We start from the raw sequence: 26138 nt of genomic DNA on the forward strand, positions 1-26138 counted from the left end.
ACCACCTCCCCAGGGGTGGTCAGGGAAAGAAAGCCCCTCCCTCATCCCCCTCAATGTTCCTCCACTCCCCCCGCCCCATCACTAGGGTGTCCAGGACATTGTGTGATTCAGGAAACAGCTCAGACGTGAGGTTCGCAGCAGGCCGAGGAGGAGGAAGAAGGCGCTGTGGGAGCAGAGGAGGTGGTTGTTGCCTCAGGGAGGGGCTCTGAGGGTCCCGCTGGAGGGAGCAGGGGGGATCTGGCCGTGGGGCAGGGGCTCTGGAATGCAGCCTCCTTCACCGCTGCTGCTGCCGCTGCTGCTGCTGCTGTGTTGGCCAGTCGTCAGAACCAGAGGTGAGTCATGCGGGGGGCAAGAGGCCAGGCGACCCACCTTCCTTAGGAGGTGGTCTGGTGGGTGGGGGACAGAGGGCCAAAGTCCTCACTTTGAGGCAACACTGGATGGAGAAGATTCTTGCCCCCAAAATGGGACAGTGGGCAGGGAGACCCGACTCTGCTTCTGCAGCTACACAGACCAAGGCTGTGGGCCTCGTGCCAGGGGTGGTGACCGCAGGGGGATGGGTGAGAGGGTGCCCACCCCCGGGCAGAACCAAGCAGGCCCTGGAACTAGGAGACAGCACACTCTTGCAATCACATTTAGGAAGAAGAGAGGAAACAGAGCGGCCACCTGCTAGGGGAAGAGATGAGAGGGAACAGGAGATGGAGACATGGGAAAGTCAAAGGCTCACCAAGTCCCTTTCCCGGTCCAGCTGTCCCCACCCCCTGTGGCTCAATGCTGGGCCCTTCCGAGAGGAAATCCCTTTAGTGTTTCAGCCATTCACCTCCCAGGAGTCCCCTCAGCCCCCCTCCTGATCCCTGTTGTCTTGCTTCCGAGGGATGGGGCCTGAAGCTGGACTTGGGAGGCCAGAGAATAAACAGGAAAGGAAGGGTGGGGGTTAGTTACTGAGAGACCTGGGATCTAGGGGGCTGGGGTGTGAGTGCCACGTGGGGACTAGAACAGGGGCGTAGAGGCGATGGTGGTGTGGAGCACCTTCGTGGGCTGCTGCAGGCAGGTCCCTCCAGAGCATCCAAAGGAGGGCAAGTGGAGCGTGATGCTCCCTGCTCCCATCTCACCCTCATCTCCATCCCTAGGGCTGCAGTGTGGGAGTTTCCCAGAACCCTGTGCCAACGGAGGCACCTGCCTGAGCCTATCCCAGGGGCAAGGGACCTGCCAGTGAGTGCACCTCGTGGGAGTGGGAGACGGGGAAGGGGAACAAGGAAGGGGATGGGGAGAATGGGGGAGAAAGGAAGGAGGCGAAGCAGATGAAGAGAAACAAATGAAGGCAAAGGAGGTAGGTAGGCAGGAGCAGAGGGTCAGGATGTGAACTTTCCTCTCTCCACCCCTCCCAGGTGTGCCCCTGGCTTCCTGGGTGAGACATGCCAGTTTCCTGACCCCTGCCAGGATGCCCAGCCCTGCCAGAATGGAGGCAGCTGCCACACCTTTCTTCCCACCCTTCCCAGCTCCCCTGGCATCCCCTCTCCCACGGCCCCCAGCTTCTTCTGCACCTGCCCCTCTGGCTTCACTGGCGATAGGTGCCAGGCCCAGATCAAGGACCCCTGTTCCTCCTTCTGTTCCAAAATGGGCCGCTGCCACCTCCAGGCCTCGGGCCGCCCACGATGCTCCTGCATGCCCGGATGGACAGGTGAGCGCCGATGGGAGAGGGAAGAAGGGACAGGAGGGGGCCGTGGCTGGGCTGCGGGGTAGGAGAGATGGAACTGGAGCCCAAGAGACTGTGAGACCTTGGAAGACGAAGGCCGTGAGAATCAACCAGCCAATTCTTGGTGATCCATTTATCCGAAACTGACATTCACCAGCAGAACTGTTATGACTGATAAAACACTGAGCTATTTCCAAGCCAGCTGGTAAAGAACTACTGCCATAGCCCCCTTAGCACAGCACCCTGACCACTTTCCCAGCCCCCTCAACCTCCCCTGACCCAGTAGCTAGAGGGTTAATGCCCAGCACATCAGGGGACCTCCAGGACTCTGCATTCTTTATTTATTTATTTTAATTGGAGAATAATGACTTTACAATATCATGGTTGTTTTTGCCATACATCAATATGAATCAGCCACAGGTATACATGTGGCCCCCCTATCCTGAACCCTCCCCCAATCTCCCTCCCCATCCCATCCCTCTGGGTTGTCCCAGAGGCTTTGGGTGCCCTGCTTCATGCATTGAACTTGCACTGGACTTCTATGTTATATATGGTAATGTACATGCTTCAGTGCTATTCTCTTAAATCATCCCATCCTCATCCTCTCCCGCTGACTCCAGAAGTCTATTCTTTATGTCTGTGTCTCCTTGGCTGCCCTGCACATAAGATCGTTAGTACCATCTTTCTAATACTCTGCATTCTGAGCACCCGAGTGGCTCCTTTTCTGAGTGGTGGGAGCCCACGCTATCATCAGGGAAGACTGCAGTGGTGGGAGGTGTGATGGGGATGGGAGGATCTGACCTGGAGAGAGGAATGGGTGTCCGTCCCAGGAGGAGGGCTGCAATCCTGGGGCACAAGAGCAGGACGTATGGTGGGCAGGTGTGCTACCCTGTCAGGGGTGCGAGGACATAGCTGCGAGGACCTGGAGAGAAAGGCTCCATGGCACCTAAGCAGGATGGAGAGGACTGGGCCAGGAAGCAAAGCTCACGTGACCAGGAAGTGTTTGGACGCGGGTACCTCCAGGAGGGGTGGACTAGAGGCAAGGCTTCTCAGACTTGAGCAGGCACAGCAGTCACCTTTGACTGATTGGTGGATGGATGGATGGATGGATGGATGGATGGATGGACTGTGTGTGCTCAATCGCGTCCAACTTCTTTGCAACCCTGGAAGGCCTTAAAAATGCTAGTGCCCCCATCCCAGAAAGCCTGCTCTAATGGGTCTGGAATAGACCCAGGGAATGGAGATTCTTAGACTAACTGGGAGATTCTGAGAAAACTGGGCCTGCAACTGGGTGTGAGAGACCAGCGTATATGACAAGAAGGATGGGCAGTGGTGACTTGCCAGACCTTGTGCTTCAGAGGAGGGGCTCTGGGCAACCCCCTCCTCAGGCCCAACACCATTTCTGCCACTGACTAGACATGACCTTGCATACGATATTTAAGCAGTCTGGATCCTCAGTTGTCAGCCAGTGTCCACGCTTCATAAGGCTGTTGTGGATAGGAAAGGGGGAGAGGCTCAGAAAGTGCTTACTTGGTTCAGTTCCAGCAGCCACTGCCACCATTCCCACCAGTGTGTATGGCTGTGGAATCTCTTTACCGTGATGCACTGCACCCACCCAAAGATCAGGGAATCAGGACGAGAGGCGAGATGGCTGGCCGGGGCAAAGCCAGGGGCTAATCTTCAGAGGATCCGTGCTTTCTACTTCCCCACCACGTGCTCATTCAGGTCCAACTCTTTGCGATCCCATGGACTGTAGCCCACTAGGCTCCTCCGTCCATGGGATTTCCCAGGCAAGAATACTGGAGCGAGTTGCCATTTCCTTCTCTGGGGGATCTTCTCCACCCAGGTCACCACTAAAGGGACAGACACCAAGTTCCAGATTTTCCCAAGCAGGGTTGAGTCGCAATACTCCCACCAATAGCCACATGTTCAGTTTTCGGCTGGAAAAAAATGTGGTCACTCCAGAGAGAACCCTCCCCCAAAAATGATAAAACTGAGGATGATGGACCAGGACAGGGAGAGGATGTGAAGAAGGGAAGGAAATACGGAGATCAGACACAGAGATAACCCAGAGTGAGAGCGGGTCATTCTGGAGGAGCTGGAATGTGTGCACTGCTGGAAACGGCCCTCTCACCATCTGTCCTCTACCTCAGGTGAGCAGTGCCAGCTTCGAGACTTCTGCTCAGCCAACCCCTGCGTCAATGGAGGGGTGTGTCTGGCCACCTACCCCCAGATCCAGTGCCGCTGCCCACCCGGCTTCGAGGGCCATGCCTGCGAACACGACGTCAACGAGTGTTACCTGGACCCGGGACCCTGCCCCAAGGGCACCATCTGCCATAACACCCTGGGATCCTTCCAGTGTCTCTGCCCCGCTGGGCGGGAGGGTCCACGCTGTGGACTCCGGCCGGGACCCTGCACCCCCAGGGGCTGTCTCAATGGGGGCACCTGTCAACTCGTTCCAGGGAGAGACTCCACCTTCCATCTGTGCCTGTGTCCCCCAGGTGCGTCCTCACAGGGGTCTTCGTGAGGTCCCTCTCAGGGCATGGAGGTGGTGTCCCATGGGTCCCTTCTCTCAGCTCATCACATGACCCTGTCAGGCTTCACAGGGCCAAGCTGTGAGGTGAATCCAGATGACTGTGTCGGGCACCAGTGTCAGAATGGGGGCACCTGCCAGGATGGGCTGGGCACCTACACCTGCCTCTGCCCAGAGGCCTGGACAGGTGAGTCGTTTAAGCCAAGCTGATGGCACCGGTGGCCCAGATGGTCAGCCCCGGCTCTCCAGTCCTCACAGGGCCCCCAGCTGCAGCGTCTGTCCCCTTCTCACGCCCCTACAGGCTGGGATTGCTCCGAAGATGTGGACGAATGTGAGGTTCAGGGTCCCCCTCGCTGCAGAAATGGGGGCACCTGCCAGAACTCAGCTGGCGACTTCCACTGTGTGTGCGTGAGTGGCTGGGGAGGCGCTGGCTGCGAGGAGAACCTGGACGACTGTGTGGCCGCCACCTGCGCCCCCGGGTCCACCTGCCTTGACCGCGTGGGCTCCTTCTCCTGCCTCTGCCCACCTGGGCGCACAGGTGTGACGCAGAGGCTCAGGGAGGCGGAAGGTGGAGATGCTAGGTGACAGAAGCCCCGGGAGAGTGCCTGGGAGCTTCGAGCAGCCTCTGAGCGCCTCACCCACCCCGCCCTCCAGGCCTCCTGTGCCACATGGAGGACATGTGTCTGAGTCAACCATGCCACGAGGAAGCCCAGTGCAGCACCAACCCCCTGAGCGGCTCCACACTCTGCGTGTGTCAGCCGGGCTACACAGGGCCCACCTGCCACCAGGACTTGGACGAGTGTCAGATGGGTGAGGCACCCCCCTCATCAGACCCTCTCTATACTGAAGAGGGAAAACACAGCCTCTATACTCAAGAGGGAAACAGGCAAACTGTTTTTCAAATTAAAAATCATCTCAGGAATTCTCTGGTGGTCCAATGGTTAGGATGCCGCTATTTCACTGCCGAGGGCCAGGATACAATCCCTGGTCGGGGAACTAAGATCCCACAGGCTGCACAGCGGCCAAATAAAGAAATGAACATCTCTTTTTTCCTGAATGGGCATCTCTTTCTTACCCGGTCTTCTCACTAATACTCAGCCCTCCAGACCGCATTTAGTCATCTCTCCGGTGTTTTTCAGATTTTTTTTTTAATGCGGACCATTTTTTTAAATTCTTCATTGAATTTGTTACAATATTGCTTCTGCTTTATGTTTTGGTTTTTTGGCATCAGGCATGTGGAATCTTAGCTCTCTGACCAGGGAGTGAACCCACACCCCCTGCATTGGAGGTGAAGTCTTAAGCACTGGACCACCAGGGAAGTCCCACTCCGTCTCCACTTTAAGGTCACAACCCCTTTCCCCACTCTGATCTCATTTGCCACAGACAGGCCCCGCACACTTTCCCTGCCACTCAGGCCTTCTTGCCCTTCCACCCTGAGCCCGGTGGATTCCCAGGTCTTCTCTCCTCCCAGCTCAGCAAGGCCCCAGTCTCTGTGAACATGGCGGCTCCTGCCTCAACACACCCGGCTCCTTCGAGTGCCTCTGTCCGCCTGGCTACACGGGCTCCCGCTGCGAGGCCGATCACAACGAGTGCCTGTCGCAGCCCTGCCACCGGGGCGGCACCTGCCTGGACCTGCTCGCCACCTTCCAGTGCCTCTGCCCACCAGGTACCAGCTGAATGGGGCCTTGGGTGGAAGAGCCAGGGAACTAGTGTGCTGAAGCCACAGTATGTGACTCATCCAGAGAATGGTTAGCCTAAGGCCAGTTGGGGTCAGATAGCAAAGAAGGCTTCTTCTCGTCTCCTCACCCCCCAGATGAAAACTTTAAGAAGCCAGTGCCCCCCGCAGGACAAGAGCTTCCACAGATGGCAGTGAGCTCACACACTGCTCAACTCTGTGTTCACTTCACGGTCACCGTAGCAGGTACAGCCTGATCCACTGTATGCAGAGGCCCATCCAGGGACAGAAAAGCAGCAGTTAATAAACTTTTCATGCTGCAGCCTCTGCTCATGTCAACCCAGAATGTTCCACCTACTCAGGGAAACTTGCCCCAGTAGAGATCAAGAGTAAGCTTTTAAATTCCAAAGGGTCTGTGTGCTTGAATCTGGCTCAGTGGGAAAGGAATACTGCAATGCAGCATCTACCTATAAGTTAGAGTTAAGGGGAGAAACATCTCCCAGGGAGACAGTGATGGAGTCAATAGCAGGGAGCTGGATAAAACTAGACAAACAATAGCTTACTTCTGCCTGAGCATCTTGCGGGCATTATCTAATCTTTACAGTATCCCTCTGAGGTCAGCATTGATACTATGCCCATTTATAAATGAAGGAACCGAAGCACGCAGGGGTTAAGTGGCTTGTACAAGGTTGCCCAGATACTAAGTGGTAGACTCAAACCCAGAGCTTTGATAGTTTCACCCACTACACCACACAGCCTTCCTAAGCTGAGAAGTGTCCAAGGAAAAATGCTTAGAACACTATCCAGTCATCCAAGCAAGGGACAAGGTTGTAGATACCAAGAAGCTTCAGAGGCAGGCTCCCCAGACAAAAAGAGGGAGGCAGCTGAGGTCCAGAGGCTGATCTGCATCAGTTCAGGGTGAGACAGTGGAGACTAGGAGGAGCCTAGAGAAGCAGGACAAGTGTGGGAATGACACAGGTTCCCAAACGCCCTTCAAATCCCCACCTTGATCCCTGGTCTCCCTGGCGTGGAGGCCTGCCCAGGTAGCATGGAAGGCATGGATCATCTCCAAGCAGACGCCCATTTGTCACACTGGTACCTAGAGAACCTCCAGGCTGCTCAGCCCTCCCCGGTGAGCCCTGCCTTCTGAACTGAGGAATGGCCTCAAAAGACACTTCCCTGGAGCCCTCCCACAGGTCCCGGCAGGTGCCCTGCTCCCTGAGCTTTCATACTTGAAGGCGACAGAGCCACTGTCCAGCATAGCAGCAGGGCCTCACTTCATCTCTCCAAGCCACATGCAGCGGCCCCCTAGGAGGGGCTGTCTGGTGGAGTACCTGGCAGGTCAAGGACAGGGCTGGTTCTGGAACCTGGCCTTTGGGGCAGAAAGGGGGAGGCAGGCGAAGCAAAGCTGACCCCACCTGCATGTCCTCAGGCTTAGAAGGGCGGCTCTGTGAGGTGGAGGTAAACGAGTGCGCCTCGGCCCCCTGCTTGAACCAGGCTGACTGCCACGACCTGCTCAATGGCTTCCGGTGCATCTGCCCGCCAGGTAAGTGCAGATTCTGCTTCATGGTTCAGGCCTGGCAGTCGCCGGGGGTCTCTCAAAGGTCTCTCAGGCCTGGCCAAGGAGTGCCCCATCTCTCCAACTCCCCTGCTCTCCAAACTGTCTTCTCTTCAGTTCAATTCAGTCACTCAGTCATGTCCGCCTCTTTCCAACCCCGTGAACCGCAGCACGCCAGGCCTCCCTGTCCATCACCAACTCCCAGAGTCCACCCAAACCCATGTCCATTGAGTTGATGATGCCATCCAACCATCTCATCCTCTGTCGTCCTCTTCTCCTCGTGCCCTCAGTCTTTCCCAGAATCAGGATCTTTTCCAATGAGTCAGCTCTTCACATCAGGTGGCCAAAGTATTGGAGTTTCAGCTTCAAAATCAGTCCTACCAAGGAATACCCAGGACTAATCTCCTTTAGGATGGACTGGTTGGATCTCCTTGCAGTCCAAGGGCCTCTCAAGTCTTCTCCAACACCACAGTTCAAAAGCATCAATTCTTCGATGCTCAGCTTTCTTTACAGTCCAACTCTCACATCCATACATGACTACTGGAAAAACCATAGCCTTGACTAGACGGACCTTTGTTGACAAAGTAATGTCTTTGCTTTTTAATATTCTGTCTAGGTTGGTCATAACTTTCCTCTTATACCCTGCAAATCTTCCCCTGCTCACTCGCCCCCCCCTCATCTCTGTCCTGCCAAGTCACCCAAATAACCCTCCCCTCCAGCCCTCCTTAAGCGCCCTCCATACCCTTCCCCTGCCTGCTTGTGGTCCCTGTTGGTCTTGGAGCTGATAGCCATGGATGTAGGGAAAGTCACCCCAGACCTTCATTCTCCAGTTTCACGGGACATCCCTCTGCTCCCAGCTATGATAATAACTGATGTGTATTGAATATTTACTCCAAGCCAGGCACTTGGTTATGTATTTTCAAGCATTATCTCATTTAATCCTTTCAGCAGTGCCATGATGTAGGTTATATAATCATTCTCCTTCTACAGGAGAAGAAAAGTGAGAGTGAAAGTCCCTCAGTCAGTTTGACCCTTTGTGACCCCATGGACTATATAGTCTGTGGAATTCTCCAGGCCAGAATACTGGAGTGGGTAGCCTTCCCCTTCTCCAGATGGTCTTCCCAACCCAGGGATTGAACCCAGGTCTCCCACATTGCAGGCGGATTCTTTACCAGCTGAGCCACAAGGGCAGCCCACAGAGGAAGAAAGGGGAGTCTAGAGAGGTTGGGTAGCTTGCCCAAAGTCACATGGCTGACAGTGGCTGAGTTTCACTTTTATGCATCACCCTCCTGTCATCTCCACCTGCCCCAGATGTCTTCTCTGGAAGTTCTCAGGTTCACTTTTCCTAGCAAGGGGAAAGGCCAGGACTTGTATTTATTCTTTTGATAAAATATATTTCCAGCATTAGTACACACATCTAGTTATGCCTTACTTATATGAAGGCTAAAGTTACCAAGTTATGCTCCATTATGTCCTGAAATTCAAATCACTATTAGAGAAGCCCCCACATTGGGGCCTTTGTCATATAATGACACATTTATACAAAACCTCAAAACCCAAACCCTTTGAAACAAGATTCTCTCCTTGCAATTTGTAACCATGTGATTTCTATATTTGTAAAGAGAAAGCTAGGTTTCCCCAGTGGTTCAGTGGTAAAGAATTCACCTGCAATGTGGAGACATAGGTTCCCATCCCTGGATTTGGAAGATCCCCTGGATGAGGGAATGGCTATCCACTCCAATAATCTTGCCCAAAACTCCTATGGACAGAGCAGCCTGGCAGGCTACAATCCATGGGGTCACAAAAAAGTCAGACTGGACTAAGCAACTAAATAACAAAGAAAAAGCCAAATATAAGTGTTAACTCTTAACTTCTTCTTCTTGCCTTTAAATTTTAAACATTTGTAACAAAGTCCTTCATAAGTCTAGAGAGAGTAAAAAAAAGAAAAAAATACCTTGGTCATCTCTCACCACTTACTCCCCACCCCACCAGGTTTCACCGGCCCCCGGTGTGAGGAGGACATCAATGAATGCCAAAGCTCCCCCTGTGCCAACGGCGGGGAGTGCCAGGACCAGCCTGGATCCTTCCATTGCAAGTGTCCCCCGGGTAAACTGGGGCTCAAAAACACTGGAGGCAACAGTGGGGATAGGGGCAGACTTCCATGAAGGGCCCTGATTCCCCTGTTGTACCGTAGGCTTTGAAGGCCCACGCTGTCAGGAGGAGGTGGACGAGTGTCTGAGTGGCCCATGCCCCACCGGAGCCAGCTGCCTTGACCTCCCGGGAGCTTTCCTTTGCATCTGCCCTTCTGGCTTCACAGGTCAGCAGGAGAGAGGTTGGAAAGAACTGGAGCACAACTGGGGTGGAGTCATTGATGAGTGTCTGAGGATTGGGATGTGAGAACAGAATGAGAAAGGAATCCCTGAAAGTTGTGCAGTGCAAAATAAGCGCAACCATACAGGCGCTGAGGGTGTTACGGTAGGACTCACATCTGGCTCAACATGAGTGTTATGACTGGAGACTAGGAGCAGAGGAGGAAATTCAAAGGCAAGCCGTTCATTTGCTTATTTAGCAAACATTTGTTAACTGCCTACTATGCCGACACAGACACAAAGTTGAGTTGCTATCCTTGAGTGACTTTAAATATACTGTAGAAAGACCAGAAGGTCTCTTGTTAGCTCTGAGGAATGCATAGGATCCTATAGGAACACAAAGAATTGACCAACCCAGACTAGAGATGAGAAAGGATGGCTGAACAGAGTCATAAAGGCTGAGTAGGAGTTTGTCAAGACAGAATGCTAGGCAGTGTGTTTTAGCCACAGATAACAGCACCTGCAAAGGCACTGGGGACAGGGAGGGGAGAAAACGCACCCCACTTAAGGAAATGTAGGACATCCAGAACTTGGGATACCGGGGCAAAGGTGAGAAATGTAGCACTTCTAGGAAGGTCACGTCATGCAGGACCCCATGTGTCATTCTGAAGAAGCTGGTATCCTGAGGCATCAGGGAGCCACTGGAGGATAGGGTAATGGGGAGTGAGCACGTCACGCATAAGAAGTGCCTCCAAACTCATCAAGGACAAAGACGGACTTTGTTTTCTGACTCATTTCCCCACCGTAGGTCATCTCTGTGAAATTCCCCTGTGTGCCCCCAACCTGTGCCAGCCCAAACAAAAATGTAAGGATCAGGAGGACAGTGCCCACTGCCTCTGCCCCGATGGAAACCCAGGCTGTGCCCCCACAGAGGACAACTGCACGTGCCACCATGGGCACTGCCAGAGGTAACATCTGCCAGGCCCTCCCCATTCACAGTCTCCTCTGGGTCCTCCTCAACTAGCACAGGAGAAGACAGCCAGTGAGGTGCTGGTCTGTAGGAAATGACCAATGGGAGTAGGAAGGAGAGGACAAAGTTCTGAGATCACAACCAATGGGAGGGCTTGACTGGTGAGTGTTATCCAATGAGGGGAGAGTTCATAAATAGAGAAACAAGACTCGGGAGGATCAAAGCGAAAAGAAATGTGTTAAATTCCAGGACCAATTCATCTCATCATTCATTCAGTAAATATTTATTGAGTGTCTATTACGTGTGGATACATTTCCAGGCGCTGGGAAAACAGCACAAAACAAAAGAGACCAAGTTTTCATATCTAACCACACGGAGCTTTTGTTTTAAGGTGGAAAAACAGACAATAAACAAGTTATAGAAGGAATAAATGGATAGATGGATAGATCTAGTTGGAGAAAATTAGTGGGGTTTGTCAGGCAAAAGTGGGGGCAATGCTGAGAGCAAAGCCCCTGAGAAAGGGGCCAGAGTCTCAGGCCCAGAAAGAGAGCAGTCACAGGGGTCTGACCGATGGGGACGAGAGAATAGAACCTCCACCCTTTCTTTCTGTGACCAGATCTTCATGTGTGTGTGATGGGGGTTGGACAGGACCAGAGTGTGACACAGATCTGGGGGGCTGTGTCTCCACCCCCTGTGCCCACGGAGGGACCTGCCACCCCCAGCCCTTTGGCTACAACTGCACCTGCCCCACAGGTTACACAGGTGAGGCGCTCCCTAAACCATGTATACCCTGGGCTGACCACCGTCTAAATCAAGCGCAAGGCCAGTGGAGACATGTGTCCAAAGGGCTCTGGGTCTCAGTCACCACCAAGAAGAGCTGGGACTTCCTGGTGGTCCAGTGGTTAAGACTCTGCACTTCCACAGCAGGGGACATGGGTTTGATCCCTGGTCCCAGAACTAAGATTCCACATGCATGCTGCAGGTGCAGCCAAAAAAATTAAAAGAATTGGGCATGGGCTACAGTGCAGGAGGTGGTGAGAATAGAAAAAGGTTGGGTGGGAGAACAGTGCAGATGGAGATGAGGAAGGGAAGGAAAAGGAAGAGAGAAAAGGAAGATTCACTTTCTCAGACCCCACCCACTTCCCCTAGGGCCCACTTGCAGTGAGGAGGTAACAGCCTGTCACTCGGGCCCCTGTCTCAATGGTGGTTCCTGCAGCCCCAGCCCCGGGGGTTACTCCTGCGCCTGCCCTCTGAGCCATACTGGGCTCCGCTGCCAGACCAGCATTGACCACTGTGCCTCTGGTGAGTTCCCACCACGTCCTAGGGCTGGGCCACAGAAGGATGCAGAAGGGGGTTGGTAAAAAATTAACTCGACACATGGGGCCGTTGTTTGAGTGGGGAAGTTGGCAGGGTAGGGGGGCGGTGCCCTGTGTGTGACTCAGGTCACAGGCCAGGTTACAGGCAAGGAACCCAACCCCTCACAGCCTCCTCTCTCCAGCACCATGCCTCAATGGGGGCACCTGTGTGAACAGGCCGGGCACCTCCTCCTGCCTCTGTGCCCCAGGCTTCCAGGGCCCACGCTGCGAGGGGAGGACCCGTCCCAGCTGCGCAGACAGGTGAGCAGGGCACACAGACCCCTGGAGGAAGGGAGGGTGCCCCTGCCAGCCTTCCGCTCCGTCTCCTCTGGCGCTCCGTGCTGCCTCTCACCCCACGCCCCGCAGCCTTCCACTCTGCCTTCCCTCTGGCTTTCCCACCTCCCCAGAGGTTGCCTCCTCACACACCACATACTCCCACCCCTTGCTTCCCTGACCTTCCTTCCTCCTGCTGTGCCCTCTCTCTCTCTCTCATCCAGCCCCTGTAGGAACAAGGCAACCTGCCAAGACAGCCCTCAGGGTCCCCGCTGCCTCTGTCCCCCTGGCTACACAGGAGGCAGCTGTCAGGTGAGGGGCCGGGAGCCAGGTGTGCAGAGGAAGGAGGGGGCGGGAGAGCTCTAGTCAGAGGGCCTTGGGCATTGACGGGGGCAGCAGGGAAGCTTAGGAGAGGTGAAAGGAGGTTTGGGAGTCTAGGAATTGAGCACGAGATCTGTATGGTTCGCTGAAAGGATTTTTGATCCCAGCAACTCTTCTGGGATGCACGTATCCAAGGAAACCAGGGAGGGTGACCTGGTCCCAGACCATTCAGTAGACAGTTTTCAGGGGAAGGGATTTTGAGGAGCTGGCAGAGGACCATCTCTGGGCCTGGGAACCTGATGCTCCTTCCCGCCTCACGCTCCCTCCTAACCTTCAGACGCTGATGGACTTATGCGCCCAGAAGCCCTGCCCACAAAATTCCCACTGCCTCCAGACTGGGCCCTCCTTTCAGTGCCTGTGCCTCCAGGGATGGACTGGGCCTCTCTGCAACCTGCCGCTGTCCTCCTGCCAGAGGGTTGCTCTGAGCCAAGGTACCAACCCAAGACCGGCTAGGGAGCAGAGGAAGAGCAAAAAGGTCTCCTCCTCAAACCCATCCCTAAGGACATCCACACACAACAGTTGGCCAACTGACCAACTAAAAGTCAAAGCAACACACACCAACCAGTTATTGAAGCTGCAGCTCAACACCCAGGACAGCCTAACACAACTCAACTCCTAGAACCACATTCAACACAATTCAAGCAACACTACACAGCCCAGCCAATCAGACTCCAGTTTAACACAAGTACCAGGGACATAACCCAGTGATCCAGAGTGGAACAACTCAACACTGTCATTGCCATTATAACTCAGAGTGAACCACACTTAACCGACCACACGCAACACACTTCACCATGACCCCCTCACTTGGATGTTATGACAACTCCCTGGTAAAAGAATACCTTCCTTGCTCAAATAAGTTGTTTTTTTTTTAATTATTTATCTTTGGTTGTGCTGGGTCTTCATTGCTGCTCACAGTCTTTCTCTAGTTGCAGAGAGCAGGGGCTACTCTCTAATTGTGTTGCATGGGGCTTCCCATTGAGGTGGCTTCTCTTGTTGTGAAGCATGGACTCCAGGTGCACAGGCCTCTGTAGTTGTTGTGCGTGGTCTCAGCAGTTATGGCCCGAGGGCCTAGCTCTTCCTAGGCATGTGGGATCTTCCCAGACCAGGGATGGAACCCGTGTCCCCTGCATTGGCAGGAGGATTCTTATCCGTTGTACCACCAGGGAAGTCCTCAAATTAGTTTTGATATGAGAAGAACTCAGGGGAGAGACCATTGTGGAGATGATTTTTGGGAATCACAGTGAGGGAACATCAGAGAATGGCAAAACCCAAGGGATGGAGTTAGACTGTTAAGCCAAGTGCCTCCGCATGAAGTTTCTCTTGAGTTCTTCCTTGTTTGAGACTTGTTTAAGGCCAAGAATATAGTTGCTTATAATGCTCTGATAAATCAAAAAAGAGGTATTTCTCTTCATTCTGACAAAATATGCAAGAGAAGAAACTTAATTTTTTTTTTTTGTAGTTGATTTACAATGTTGTATTAGTTTCAGGTGTACAGCAAAGTGAATCTAAAAAAGAAACAGTCTTTTTTAGATTATTTTCTCATATACACCATTATGGAGTACTGAGTAGAGTTCTCTGTGCTACATAGTAGGTCTTTACTAGTTATCTATTTTATATATAGAAGTGTATATATGTCAATCCCAATCTCCCAATTTATCCCCCTCTCCCTCCTTAACCCTGGTAATCATAAATCTATCTTCTACATCTGTAAATCTGTTTCTGTTTGGGAGATAAGTTCATTTGTATCTTTTCTTTTTTTTTAGACTTCACATATAAGCAACATCATATGGTATTGGTCTTTCTCTGACTTACTCACTTAATACAACAATCTCTAGGTCCATCCATGTTCCGAACTTGTTTAATCTCTTCAGCTTCAGGAGCCTACTGATTCCTCAGGCTCCAGGTGGCCTCCGCCCACCCCAGAGGTGTTAGTGGTCCCTCCATGGACCTCTCTGCTCAGTGTCTGGGGCCCCTGCACATCCTCCCAACCCACTTAGCTTTATTGTCTCTCTTCCCAGGCACAGAAGTCTCTTCCCTGTGCCAGAACGGAGGCGTCTGCATTGACAGCGGCCCCTCCCATTTCTGCCACTGTCCCCCTGGATTCCAAGGCAGTACATGCCAGGACCAGGTGAACCCCTGTGAGTCCAGGCCCTGCCAGCATGGGGCTACCTGCGTGGCCCAACCCAATGGTTATCTCTGCCAGGTGAGAAGGTCTAGAGGAGGCGGGGGGAAGACAAAGTTGGGCTGGATATGGAAAACAGCAGTCATGGGGCAGAAAGGGCAGGGAGAAGGCATTTTCATTTACCCCATACGTCCAACCAACCACCAAGTCAAGCTGTTTTACCTCCTAAACATTTCTCAGCTCTGTCCTCGCCCCTTCACCCTCATCCCACTGCCTTAGTCCAGGCCTTCGACGCATTCCTCCTGGACACATGCATCAGCCTCCTAACAATATCATCGCTGTCTCCACTCTTGTTCTCCTAAAGTTTCACCCTCTATTCCACCACTAGGGTGCTCTGTTGAAAACATTAAGCTGGCCTGTCACTCTCCTACTTGAAACCTTTCAGTGCAGACTTCCCTCGAGGTGGCTCAGCTAATGAAGAATCTGCCTGCAGTGCAAGAGGCGAGGGTTTGATGCCTGGGTTGGGAAGAGCCCCTGCAGATGAGAATGGCAACCCACTGCGGTATTCTTGCCTGGAGAATTCCATGGACAGAGGAGACTAGCAGGCTACAGTCCATTGGGTCACAAAGAGTCAGACATGACTGAGCAACTAACACATTCACTTTCACTTTCACCAGTGATTAAGACATGCTTCCAATGCAGGGAGCACAGGTTCAATCCCTGGTTGAGGAACTAAGATGCTACATGTCTCGCAGCATGGCCAAAAAACACAAAAACCCTCAGTGACTGCCCACCTCTTCCACAATGAAGTCCCAAACCGGCGTGACCCAGCCCTGCCTCCCTTTCAGGCCTCATCTCTCTTCACCCCCCGCTCAACTCTGCTCCAGCAACACAAAACTGCAGCTGGCTTCCCCACACCCCAGACTGGCTCTTTGGTGGCTTTCCTCACCCCTCTTCCACTGGCTGGTGCCCAGGAGGCAGCTGCCTCAGGGAAATGTCCCTAACTTCTCTCCAGACTGGGTTAGGGCCTCTCCTTGGTGGTTCAGGTCACTGAGCAGGACAGGAAGGCACAGTTGGGTTTCAATTCCAAGCAACCTGATCCATGTACTCACATCCATGACTTTGAATAGAAGGCACCATCCCATAACTACCCTCTTTCTTTAAATTTTCGATGTATTTTTTAACTTTTTATTACAGGCATTTTTAAACATACACAAAAACAGTGTACTGATAAGTAGTGAACCCCCGTGCACCCATTACTCAGCCCTACTTCCTCTTTTATGAAACTCCTTCCTCCAGAAGTTTTCAAAACTCCCACCTCCCTCATCTGCTTCTTCCAACCCTCTGGGCATTCCTCAGACTCTCTCTGAATTGTTTTTTCTCCACCTTTCTGAAACTTTCCTGGTACTCCATTCTTGCATACTCTGCTTCCTCCTGCAAGAACTCACCACATGGTACAGACCTCACAATGACCCTTTTCTCACCAGCAGGATATGAAACAATCAGAAAATGGTTAAGGTCACGAGTTACTGAGTCATAGACTTGTGTTGAATCCCAGCTCTGCCACCTACCAGCTGTGTGACTTGTGCAAGGCACTTATCTTTCAAGGAATCAGTTTCCTTTTCCACAAAGTGAGAGTCAAATGAGATGACCCATAGAGAGGGTGGGCAGGAGAGTTCTAGAGGTTATGTGTATAAATCACACAATCAGTGATAGCTGTCTCTTCTCTGGTTGACTGAGAATTTCATGGAAGCAGGGAAGCAGTTCTAATTTTCTTTGTATTCCTAGAGCCTGAAAAGATGCCTGGGCACAAAGTAGGCAATTCAATAAATGCCTGAAAGCAAAAGTGTTAGTCATTTGGCCGTGTCTGACTCTTTGCAATCTCATGTTCTGTCCATGGAATTCTCCAGGCCAGAATACAGGAGTGGGTTGCCATTCCCTTCTCCAGGCTATCATCCCAACCCCGTCTCCTGCATTGCAGGCAGATTCTTTACCATCTGAGCTACCAGGGAAGTCTAATAAAAGCTTATAAACTAATAAATCATGAGAGAACCCAGTGGGTGTGTGGTTGGAAGAGGAAGGTTTTATCAAAAATGGAATTATATCTAGTGATAATGAATTATAGAGACTGGAACTTGGAAGGGGACAAGGTCCATATTACCAAACAATAGTGTCTCGTGTGGAACTGAGGTGAAAGGGTTAGGCTACACGTGACTGTGATGGAGGGTGAGCTGAGTGATGCTTTGAGTTGGAAGGTGGGATGGTAGGCAGACCATCTTGCACTGGGTCCCTAGAGTGCCAGGAGGGGCTCACTTACTGGTTCCCTGTCTGACCTTCTTTGCCTACCAGTGTGCACCCGGCTACAGTGGACAGAACTGCTCAAAGGAACCAGACGCGTGTCAATCCCAGCCCTGTCACAACCAGGGGACCTGCACCTCCAAACCCGGAGGCTTCCACTGTGCCTGCCCGCCGGGCTTTGTGGGGCTGCGCTGTGAGGGGGACGTGGATGAGTGTCTGGACCGGCCCTGTCACCCCACAGGCACTGCAGCCTGCCATTCTCTGGCCAACGCCTTCTACTGCCAGTGTCTGCCTGGACACACAGGTGAGGCCTGAGACAGGGGCGTGCGCATCTCCAGCCACAGCTGAACTGCCCATGGAAGGCCAGACAAGCCCCACCCACAAGGCAGCCTAGTCATCTGGCCCATTCCCTGCCTCAGACCCCAGCCTAGAGAACGGGCACCACCATCCCTGCGCCCGGGCAGCGAGTGCTGGGCTGACTCCCAGGAATGAGCTGGGAAGGCGGCCGCGACTAAAGCAGTGTCATGTTCAATTCCACCCCACCACAGGCCAGTGGTGTGAAGTGGAGCTAGACCCCTGCCAGAGCCAGCCCTGTGCCCACGGGGGGTCATGTGAGGCCACAGCAGGGACACCCCCAGGATTCACCTGCCACTGCCCCCAGGTGAGTGACCACAGGCTGCTTCCTCTGTTGCCCCCAGCGCTAACACAAAAGAAACCCTGAGCTGGGAACCGGGGCGGGGGTTGGGGGGGGTCACCTGAGAAGGAATTATCAGAGAAAGCCATCTCAGGTCCAGAGGGGGACCTGGCCCTCAGAAGCAGTGATGGGGAAAGGCAGAATCAGGTGGAAGTTTGAATGGAACTTTCAGAAGTCATGGACATTGCCTGCGGGAAGGTCTGCAAGGCTGGCTGCGTGACCGTGAATAAGTTCTTTTAACTCAGTGTGTGTATTTGTTTATAGACCTCAGATGCATGAAAATGGGTTCGTCTTTTTATATTTATTTATTTACTTATTTTTGGCTGCCCTGGGTCTTCTGCTGCGCCAGGGCTTTCTCTAGTTGCAAGGAGCAGAGGCTACTCTCTAGTTGTGATGCAGGGGCTTCTCAATGCGGTGGCTTCTCTTGTTGCCGAGCACAGGCTCTAGGCTCTAGGCATAGGCTTCAGTAGCTGCAGCTTACAGGCTTCAGGGAACAGTCTTGGCAGCTGTGGCACACAGGCTTAATTTCCCCATGGCATGTGGGATCGTCCCAGGCCAGGGATCGAACCTGTGTCCCCTGCATTGGCAGAAAGATCCTTAACCACCGGACCCCAGGGAAAGTGAAAGTGAAAGTCACTCAGTTGTGTCCGACTCTTTGCAACCCCATGGACTACACATATACAGTCCATGGAATTCTCCAGGCCAGAATACTGGAGTGGGTAGCCTTTTCCCTTTTCCAGGGAATCTTCCCAACCCAGGGATCAAACCCAGGTCTCCCGCATTGCGGGCGGATTCTTTACCAGCTGAGGCATAAGGGAAGCCTACGAATACTGGAGTGGGTAGCCTATCCCTTCTCCAGCGGATCTTCCTGACTCAGGAATCGAACCAGGGTCTGCAGCATTGCAGGCGGATTCTTTACTGAGCTATGAGAGAAGCCCTAGGCTAATCTTAAACCCTGGTTCATGGTACAGTAAAATACAAATTAACATTAGTTTATGCATAGCCTTCCTTTATTTAAAAGATAACACCAGTGAACTTAACCCAAAAATTACATTTTCCCCTTTACTATTGTTACAAATTACTTTTTTCCCTTTATAACTGTTTTTGCCTTTATTGTTGTTACAAATTACATTTTTCCACAGGGTTTTGAAGGCCCCACCTGCAGCCACAGAGCCCCTTCCTGCGGTCTCCATCACTGCCACCATGGTGGCCTCTGTCTGCCCTCCCCCAAGCCTGGACTCCCACCCCGCTGCGCCTGCCTCAATGGTTATGGGGGTCCTGATTGCCTGACCCCACCAGCTCCTTCAGGCTGCGGCCCTCCTTCTCCATGCCTACACAATGGTAGCTGCTCAGAGACACCCGGGCTAGGGGGCCCAGGCTTTCGCTGTTCCTGCCCTGCCAGCTCTCCAGGGCCCCGGTGTCAGAGGCCCGGAGTCAAGGGATGCGAGGGCAGAAGTGGAGATGGGGCCTGCGATGCTGGCTGCAGTGGCCCAGGCGGAAACTGGGATGGGGGGGACTGCTCCCTGGGGGTCCCAGACCCCTGGAAGGGCTGCCCCTCCCATTCCCGGTGCTGGCTTCTCTTCCGGGACGGGCAGTGCCACCCACAGTGTGACTCTGAAGAGTGTTTGTTTGATGGCTACGACTGTGAGACTCCTCCAGCCTGCACGTGAGCCTGAAACTGATTTGGGATGATGGGCGGGGGATGGTGGGGGAGGCAGGATGAAGACAGAAGGAAAGACAAAGAAGAGTCTGAGTTACAGTGTGATCATAGCCTCACGCTCCGGGGAGCTTCCACTCTAATAACCATTGCTAAACAAGGATAGAAGACACTAGACTCCAACCCTAGGGAATGAGGCAGCATGAATATTTAACATGGGGACCAAGAAAGAAGGCACTGCCTGTCTGGGCTACCCTCTGAGTGTCATGGGAACCCTGGCCTCAAGCCAGGCAACTCTTGTTGCCATGGAGAATCTCCCCTAGCAACCAGCATCCCTGAGGGAAAAGGGCTCCCTTTTAGGGAGCCAGAAGTTGGGGAGGGTAGAGAGGGGACAGTGTTAGGAAACAAAGGTCAGTAGATATTAGGGTGTCTGGACTAGCTACAGTCCAGGGAGTAAACCCACTACTCCAGAACTGCCCCCACTAAGCAGAGAGCCCTAGAGTCTGTAGAGTATCAGGAATCCTTTCTGGGATGAGGGAATCAGGTTTCTTTAGAGTCCTGAGCCCCCATCTCCTCACCCCACAGTCCAGCCTATGACCAGTACTGCCGCGATCACTTCCACAATGGACACTGCGAGAAGGGCTGCAACACAGCAGAATGTGGCTGGGACGGGGGTGACTGCAGGCCGGAAGATAGGAATTCAGAGTGGGGGCCCTCCCTGGCCTTGTTGGTGGTGCTGAGCCCCTCAACCCTGGACCAGCAGCTGCTCGCCCTGGCCCGGGTGCTGTCCCTGACTCTGAGGGTAGGGCTCTGGGTGAGGAAGGACAGTGAAGGCAGGGACATGGTATACCCCTATCCTGGAGCCCAAGCAGAAGAGGAGCTAGGAGGAACCCCAGACCCCTCGCAGCAGGAGAGAGCAGCCCCCCAAACAGAGCCTACAGGCAAGGAGACAGACTCCCTGAGCACTGGGTAAGAACCACGGGGTGGGGGGGCGGGGTAGGGGAGGAAAGACATCAGTTCTTTAACCGGCAGAGGGGAGCCAGGGACCAACCCAGGGGTCTCTTCCCCACAGGTTTGTGGTGGTGATGGGTGTGGACTTGTCCCGCTGTGGCCCTGAGCACCCTGCATCCCACTGCCCCTGGGACCCTGGGCTCCTACTCCGCTTCCTTGCTGCGATGGCCGCAGTGGGGGCCCTGGAACCCCTACTGCCAGGACCCCTGCTGGCTGCCCACCCTCGTGCAGGCACTGGTAGGTGATCCTGTCATTTCCCTGATTTTGCTCCCAGGCCAGCTTTCACGCCAGCAACCTCAATGAAATCAAATGAAACAGAAGCACTGAGACCCCAAATGTTGTTTGTGGAGACTTACCCTTGTTAACCTTCTTCTCTAAGTATATCTCCTCAAAACCCATTTGCTCTGCCATCTCCATCTCCTTGAGTCTTTTATCCTAACCTCTATCACACACCGCCCACAAACCTTGAGTTCTGGCCTTTCCTAATAAGCCAAGTTATCCAATCATCTGCAAATCAAACTGTTCATAGCATTATGAAAGAATAACAACTCTTATATGCTACTTACTATGCGCCAGGCCTTGCTCTAAGCATTTTACAGTATTATTTAATCCTTCCAACAAACCCTATGAGGCAAGTACTATTATTATTCCTATTTTACAGTTGAGGAAACTGAGGCAAAAAGAGGTATCTGCACTTGCTCAAAGGTCTCACCAGAGTACCCAGCCTCACCAAGCATGACCTCTTTTTCTGTGTCTCTTCCACCAGAGCCCTCTGCCAACCAGCTTCCCTGGCCTGTACTGTGCTCCCCCGTGGTCGGGGTCCTTCTCCTGGCCCTCGGGGCTCTTCTCGTCCTCCAGCTCATCCGACGCAAGCGACGAGAGCATGGGGCCCTCTGGCTGCCCCCTGGGTTCACTCGCAGGCCCCGGACTCAGCCAGTTTCCCGTCGACGTCGACCCCCCCTAGGCGAGGACAGCATCGGCCTCAAGTGAGAGTGAGAAAGAACTGGGGCTCAGGGAGGGGACTCTTTCCCATGGAGATATTGGTGATCAGAAGCAATAACAGAAGCTATTGCAGAAGCTGAAGACACAGGAAGGGACAGGAAGGGGAGAGAAGTGGGAAGGCTGCTGGGAATCTCTGGGGCCCTAAAGGTCCTCTCCCTACCCACCCCCTTCCAGGGCACTGAAAGCAGAGGCAGAAATGGATGAGGATGGTGTTGTGATGTGCTCAGTCCCCAAGGAAGGAGAGGAGGTGGGCCAGATGAAAGTAGTGGGGCAAGAATGGCCCTAAAGTGATGGAGGGGTTGAAGGGACAAGTCACCTTGCCTTCACTGACCCTTGTTCTGATCCCCAAGGCTGAAGAAATGGCCTCACCCCCCAAGTGCCAGCTCTGGTCTCTGAGCAGTGACTGCCAAGAGCTCCCCCAGGCAGCCATGCTGACTCCTCCCCAGGATTCTGAGATGGATGTCCCTGACGTGGACACCCAGGGACCTGGTACGTGAGTCAACCTAGACCAAGAAAATGAAAACTCCCTTTGACCCCTTTTAGAATCACAAAGTCCTTTGATATCTGAACTGGATTAACCAATACTAGAGTAAGTGTTTCAGAACAGTCAAAGTGTGGTCCCCGGACAGAAGCAGCAGCATCACCAGGGAAATTGTTAGAAATATTAATTTTCAGGTTCCACTCCAGAGCTTCTGACTCAATTCAAAATACTGGGGAATCTGTGTTTTAACAAGCCCTATAGGTGAGTCTGAACCAGGACTCAAGTTTGAGAATCACTGCTCTAAAATGTTAAAGTATTAAAACCTGACACTTCCTTTTACAGAGGAGGAAACAGAAGCCCAGAGCAAAACAGAAAGTCACTGACACAAGCCACACAAAAATAAAGATCCCAAGCTGGGCTTCTTGACACCTCAGGCTGTGATTCTCCCTGAGCCTCCATGTTCTCCCACTTTCCCAGTTGTCCCCCATTTCTCATGTCTCATCCACAGATGGGGTGACACCCCTGATGTCAGCAGTCTGCTGTGGGGGCGTGGAGTCCAGGACCTACCAGGAGACATGGCTGGGAAGTCCTGAGCCCTGGGAACCTCTGCTGGAGGGAGGGGCCTGTCCCCAGGTTCACACTGTGGGTACGGGGGAGACACCCCTGCACCTGGCTGCTCGATTCTCCCGGCCAACCGCTGCCCGCCGCCTCCTCGAGGCTGGAGCCAACCCCAACCAGCCAGACCGGGCAGGGCGCACCCCTCTTCACACGGCTGTGGCTGCTGATGCTAGGGAGGTTTGCCAGGTCAGTGCACACTGGGGTTGCTAGAGAACACTGGGCAAGCTTGCAACTAAGGCTGGGCAAAAGCCTTCTCCAGGGTTTGGCAAAGAGGAAGGTGATGATTGGGGACTGATAGAGAAACAAGAACACAAGAACAGAACTGAATATGGATTGGGAGGTGGGTTAGCAGTGAGAGGGGCCTTAGTTAGCAGTCCAGATATACCAGCAGTCACTGGTCCTCTCTGGCCCCTCCAGCTCTTACTACGCAGCAGACAGACTGCAGTGGATGCACGGACAGAGGATGGGACCACAGCCCTGATGTTGGCTGCCAGGCTGGCTGTCGAAGACCTGGTTGAAGAATTGATTGCAGCCCAAGCAGATGTGGGGGCCAGAGACAAATGGGGTATGGATCTCGAGAAGCTGATGTTGTGCTATAGAGAAACTGAGCAAATGGGGTGTGAGGTAAGATCTAAAAAATGGGGGAGACAGCAGAGGAACCAACCGGAACCTGGGGCATTCACACACACACGCACACGCGCACACACACACACGCTGCCCTTGCCCACCGGCAACTAGGATGGAGGAAGAGTGTCTGCGAAAACGGAGAAGGGTCTCGTGGGAGGGACGCGGCCTGCCGGTCCCATAGACCCCAGAACAATGCCCTATTGTCCCTCCCGCGCGCCGGTGACGTCACCAGGGGCAACGCTTCCTGCAGGCCGACGGTCACCTGGGCAACGCTTCCGCCTCGGAGGGACCCGGCGGGCGGAACAGCCCTTCCCCCAAGACCAGAACCCGTGGGAAACAGGAACCCTGGCGTCTGGCCCCCAGCCTCGCGGTAACTACCTCTCACGTGGTCCCCTAGGAAAAACAGCGCTGCACTGGGCCGCCGCCGTGAACAACGCCCGGGCCGCCCGCTCCCTTCTCCAGGCAGGAGCCGATAAAGACGCGCAGGATGGCAGGGTTAGATGGGGCCCGTAACAAACTGGGAGCGGGAGAGGTGAACTGCGAAAACCCTGAAGGGGCGGGGCAGCGGTCAAGAAGGAGGGCCAGTCCTGCGGGCGTGGCCTTCCCTGACCTCGCCCTTGGCTGTTTCCTCCCGCGCAGGAGCAGACGCCGCTGTTCCTGGCGGCCCGAGAAGGGGCGATGGAGGTAGCTCAGCTGCTGCTGGGGCTGGGAGCCGCCCGAGGGCTACGGGACCAGGCCGGGTTGACACCCGGAGACGTCGCCCGCCAGCGCAACCACTGGGATCTGCTGACGCTGCTGGAAGGGGCGGGGCCACCGGAGGCGCGTCACAAACCCACGCCGGGCCGCGGGGCCGGCACCTTCCAGCGCGCGCGGACCGCGTCCGGAAGCGTGCCCCCGCGTGGGGGCGGGGCTGCGCCGCGCTGCCGGACGCTGTCAGCCGGAGCCCGTCCGCAAGCCCGGACTTTGTCCGTAGACTTGGCCGCGCACGGGGGCGGGGTCTACTCGCACTGCCGGAGCCTATCGCAAGAAACAGGAGAAGGCCCGCCCCTCCGGGGCCGTAGGTTCTCAGCAGGCATGCGCGGGCCTCGGCCCAACCCTGCAATAGTGCGAGGAAGATCCGGGGTCTCGGCCGGGAGCGGGGGCGTGGCCGCAGCTGTTGACTGGCCCTGCGACTGGGTGGCATTAGGAGCCTGCGGCTCTGCCTCCAACACGCCAATCCCGCCTCCTTGCCTAACACCGTCCCCTGAGCGGGGATCCCCTCAAGTTGCCTGGGGTCCCCCAGCCCCCCAAGTAATACCCTTAAATGCAGGAGGCGAGGGTCAAAAATAAAAGGCTACATTTCAGGGAGGGATTCTAAAAGTGGGTACTCATTAAATGACAAGCAGTCTCGAAGGCCTCTAGATTTTAAGATCCTTTTGCCTCGAAAGTGAGGGATCAAGAGGGTAGTGTCCCTCCCAAAATGATGTACATCACATCGTCTTCCACGTGGGGAAACTGCAGCCCCGGAAAGAGGGTTCAGGGTCCTGGGATGAAGCACCCTGATGAGATGGCCAGCCCTTCTCAGAAAAGAAGGATGAGGGGGTTACAGGCAGTACCCTTGAACCAAGAGCTGCAAACTGACAGAATGTGAGATGTTCTTTTCTGTATATTGTTCCCAAAGGGAGCCTCTATCGCCTGAAATCCCCAATACCCGCAAACCGCTAACATATTTATTGAGCGCCTACTGTGTGCCAGGCACTGTGTAGGCGCTGAAGACAGGGCCAAGGGTTACTCCAACTGATGATTCCTTGCATTCTCCCCACCACACCCTACCCCCAAACAAACTACTGCAGGGATGAAGTGCCACCCTTCTAGCCACCGCTATCTCTAAGAACCCCAAATCTGTCACCCCATAATAAAGATGATTTGAAGTGTTACAGTCTTTTGGGGTTGGGGAATGGAAAAAATATGAAATTGACTGCATCATGTTTTCAGAATTTTGTGCCCTAGGTTCAACATGTGGATGGAAGCTTTCAGCATAGTTTTAAGAGCAAGAATAAGACTTGGGGTCCTATGTTAGTTTAAGGAATCATCTTAAGTCTCTAGTAATCCAGTGAGAAACCACACACATGCATACTCTTCATCCCTCTTGGAAGGGCATTTTGTTATAGCCACTTAGATCTGATTCCTGAGGCCTCAAGTAGAGGGAGATGGAGAGAGCATCAAACTTTAACTACCATTCAGCAATAGGGTTATGCCTCTTTCGTGGCGATGGACCTGAAACACACAGGCATGAAGCATTTTGAAAACTAATAATAATTACTATTTATTGAGCATTCACTACAGGACAAATGCTTTATCACATTTGATCCTCATATCAACAGTATAAATGGGGGGGGGACTCCTTTTTACTCTTCGAGAATCTGAGGCACAAAGATTGTATGTGCCCAAGATTGCAAGGCATTAAGTGGCAGAACCTGATCTCTTTCTTCATCATATTTCATGCTCTAAGTCACTCAGCTAGTGTGACAGTTTGCCACTAAGAGGTCCCAAATGTCTCTGTCCTGTTTCCCACTTTGGTGCCAGCCAGTCTGACCAGCATTGATCAAAGCCCAAGTCAGGTTGTGGTCCTCTCCCTTTTCCATTTCACAATGAGAGGAAAGCTTTCCCTTCGTGTCTTATATTTGGTGCATATTTTGTACCCTGAATAGACTGTAAGCACCTTTAGGGCAATGGTAACTACTCAACCCACATTTAAACACAGTGCTAGGGATATACGTATGTTTGAGGGCCTGGCATCCTTGGATCTGTCTTACCCCTGGAAACATGCCCCTCACCATCCCAGTAAGTCAGGGAAGCTGGGAAGCAGGGGGTGGGTCCTTCTTAGAGAAGGCACCTG

General features: G+C 53.5%; 1 protein-coding gene and 1 long non-coding RNA gene across 3 annotated transcripts; one reads left to right on the top strand and one right to left on the bottom strand.

Annotated features, from left to right (window-relative positions):
• Positions 1-121: 121 nt before the first annotated feature.
• On the top strand, positions 122-25176 carry NOTCH4 (notch receptor 4). 2 transcript variants are annotated; one of them, XM_027958770.3, is made up of 30 exons: positions 122-332; positions 1128-1209; positions 1386-1678; positions 3847-4194; positions 4291-4413; positions 4528-4764; positions 4881-5036; positions 5698-5892; positions 7334-7447; positions 9452-9565; positions 9654-9776; positions 10577-10736; positions 11355-11500; positions 11888-12040; positions 12237-12354; positions 12591-12678; positions 13025-13178; positions 14769-14953; positions 17222-17474; positions 17719-17831; positions 19007-19530; positions 20107-20490; positions 20594-20769; positions 21299-21518; positions 21709-21781; positions 21885-22023; positions 22524-22819; positions 23051-23198; positions 23658-23755; positions 23900-25176. In XM_027958770.3, exons 1-30 carry the CDS (start codon positions 263-265, stop codon positions 24587-24589), a joined length of 5973 nt encoding a protein of 1990 aa, XP_027814571.1. In that variant the 5' UTR covers positions 122-262; the 3' UTR covers positions 24590-25176. The 2 variants fall into 2 exon arrangements, with proteins under 2 accessions (XP_027814571.1, XP_060259216.1); XM_060403233.1 differs by having other exon boundaries at positions 20594-20766; positions 21296-21518.
• LOC121817446 (uncharacterized) lies at positions 18857-23810 on the bottom strand. Its single transcript, XR_006057374.2, has 2 exons — positions 23639-23810; positions 18857-19542 (listed from the first exon to the last, which is right to left on the bottom strand). It is a non-coding gene; the product is annotated as an uncharacterized LOC121817446 (long non-coding RNA).
• Positions 25177-26138: the final 962 nt, after the last annotated feature.

This window comes from Ovis aries, chromosome 20 (genome assembly GCF_016772045.2).
Source record: "Ovis aries strain OAR_USU_Benz2616 breed Rambouillet chromosome 20, ARS-UI_Ramb_v3.0, whole genome shotgun sequence".
NCBI lineage: Eukaryota > Metazoa > Chordata > Mammalia > Artiodactyla > Bovidae > Ovis > Ovis aries.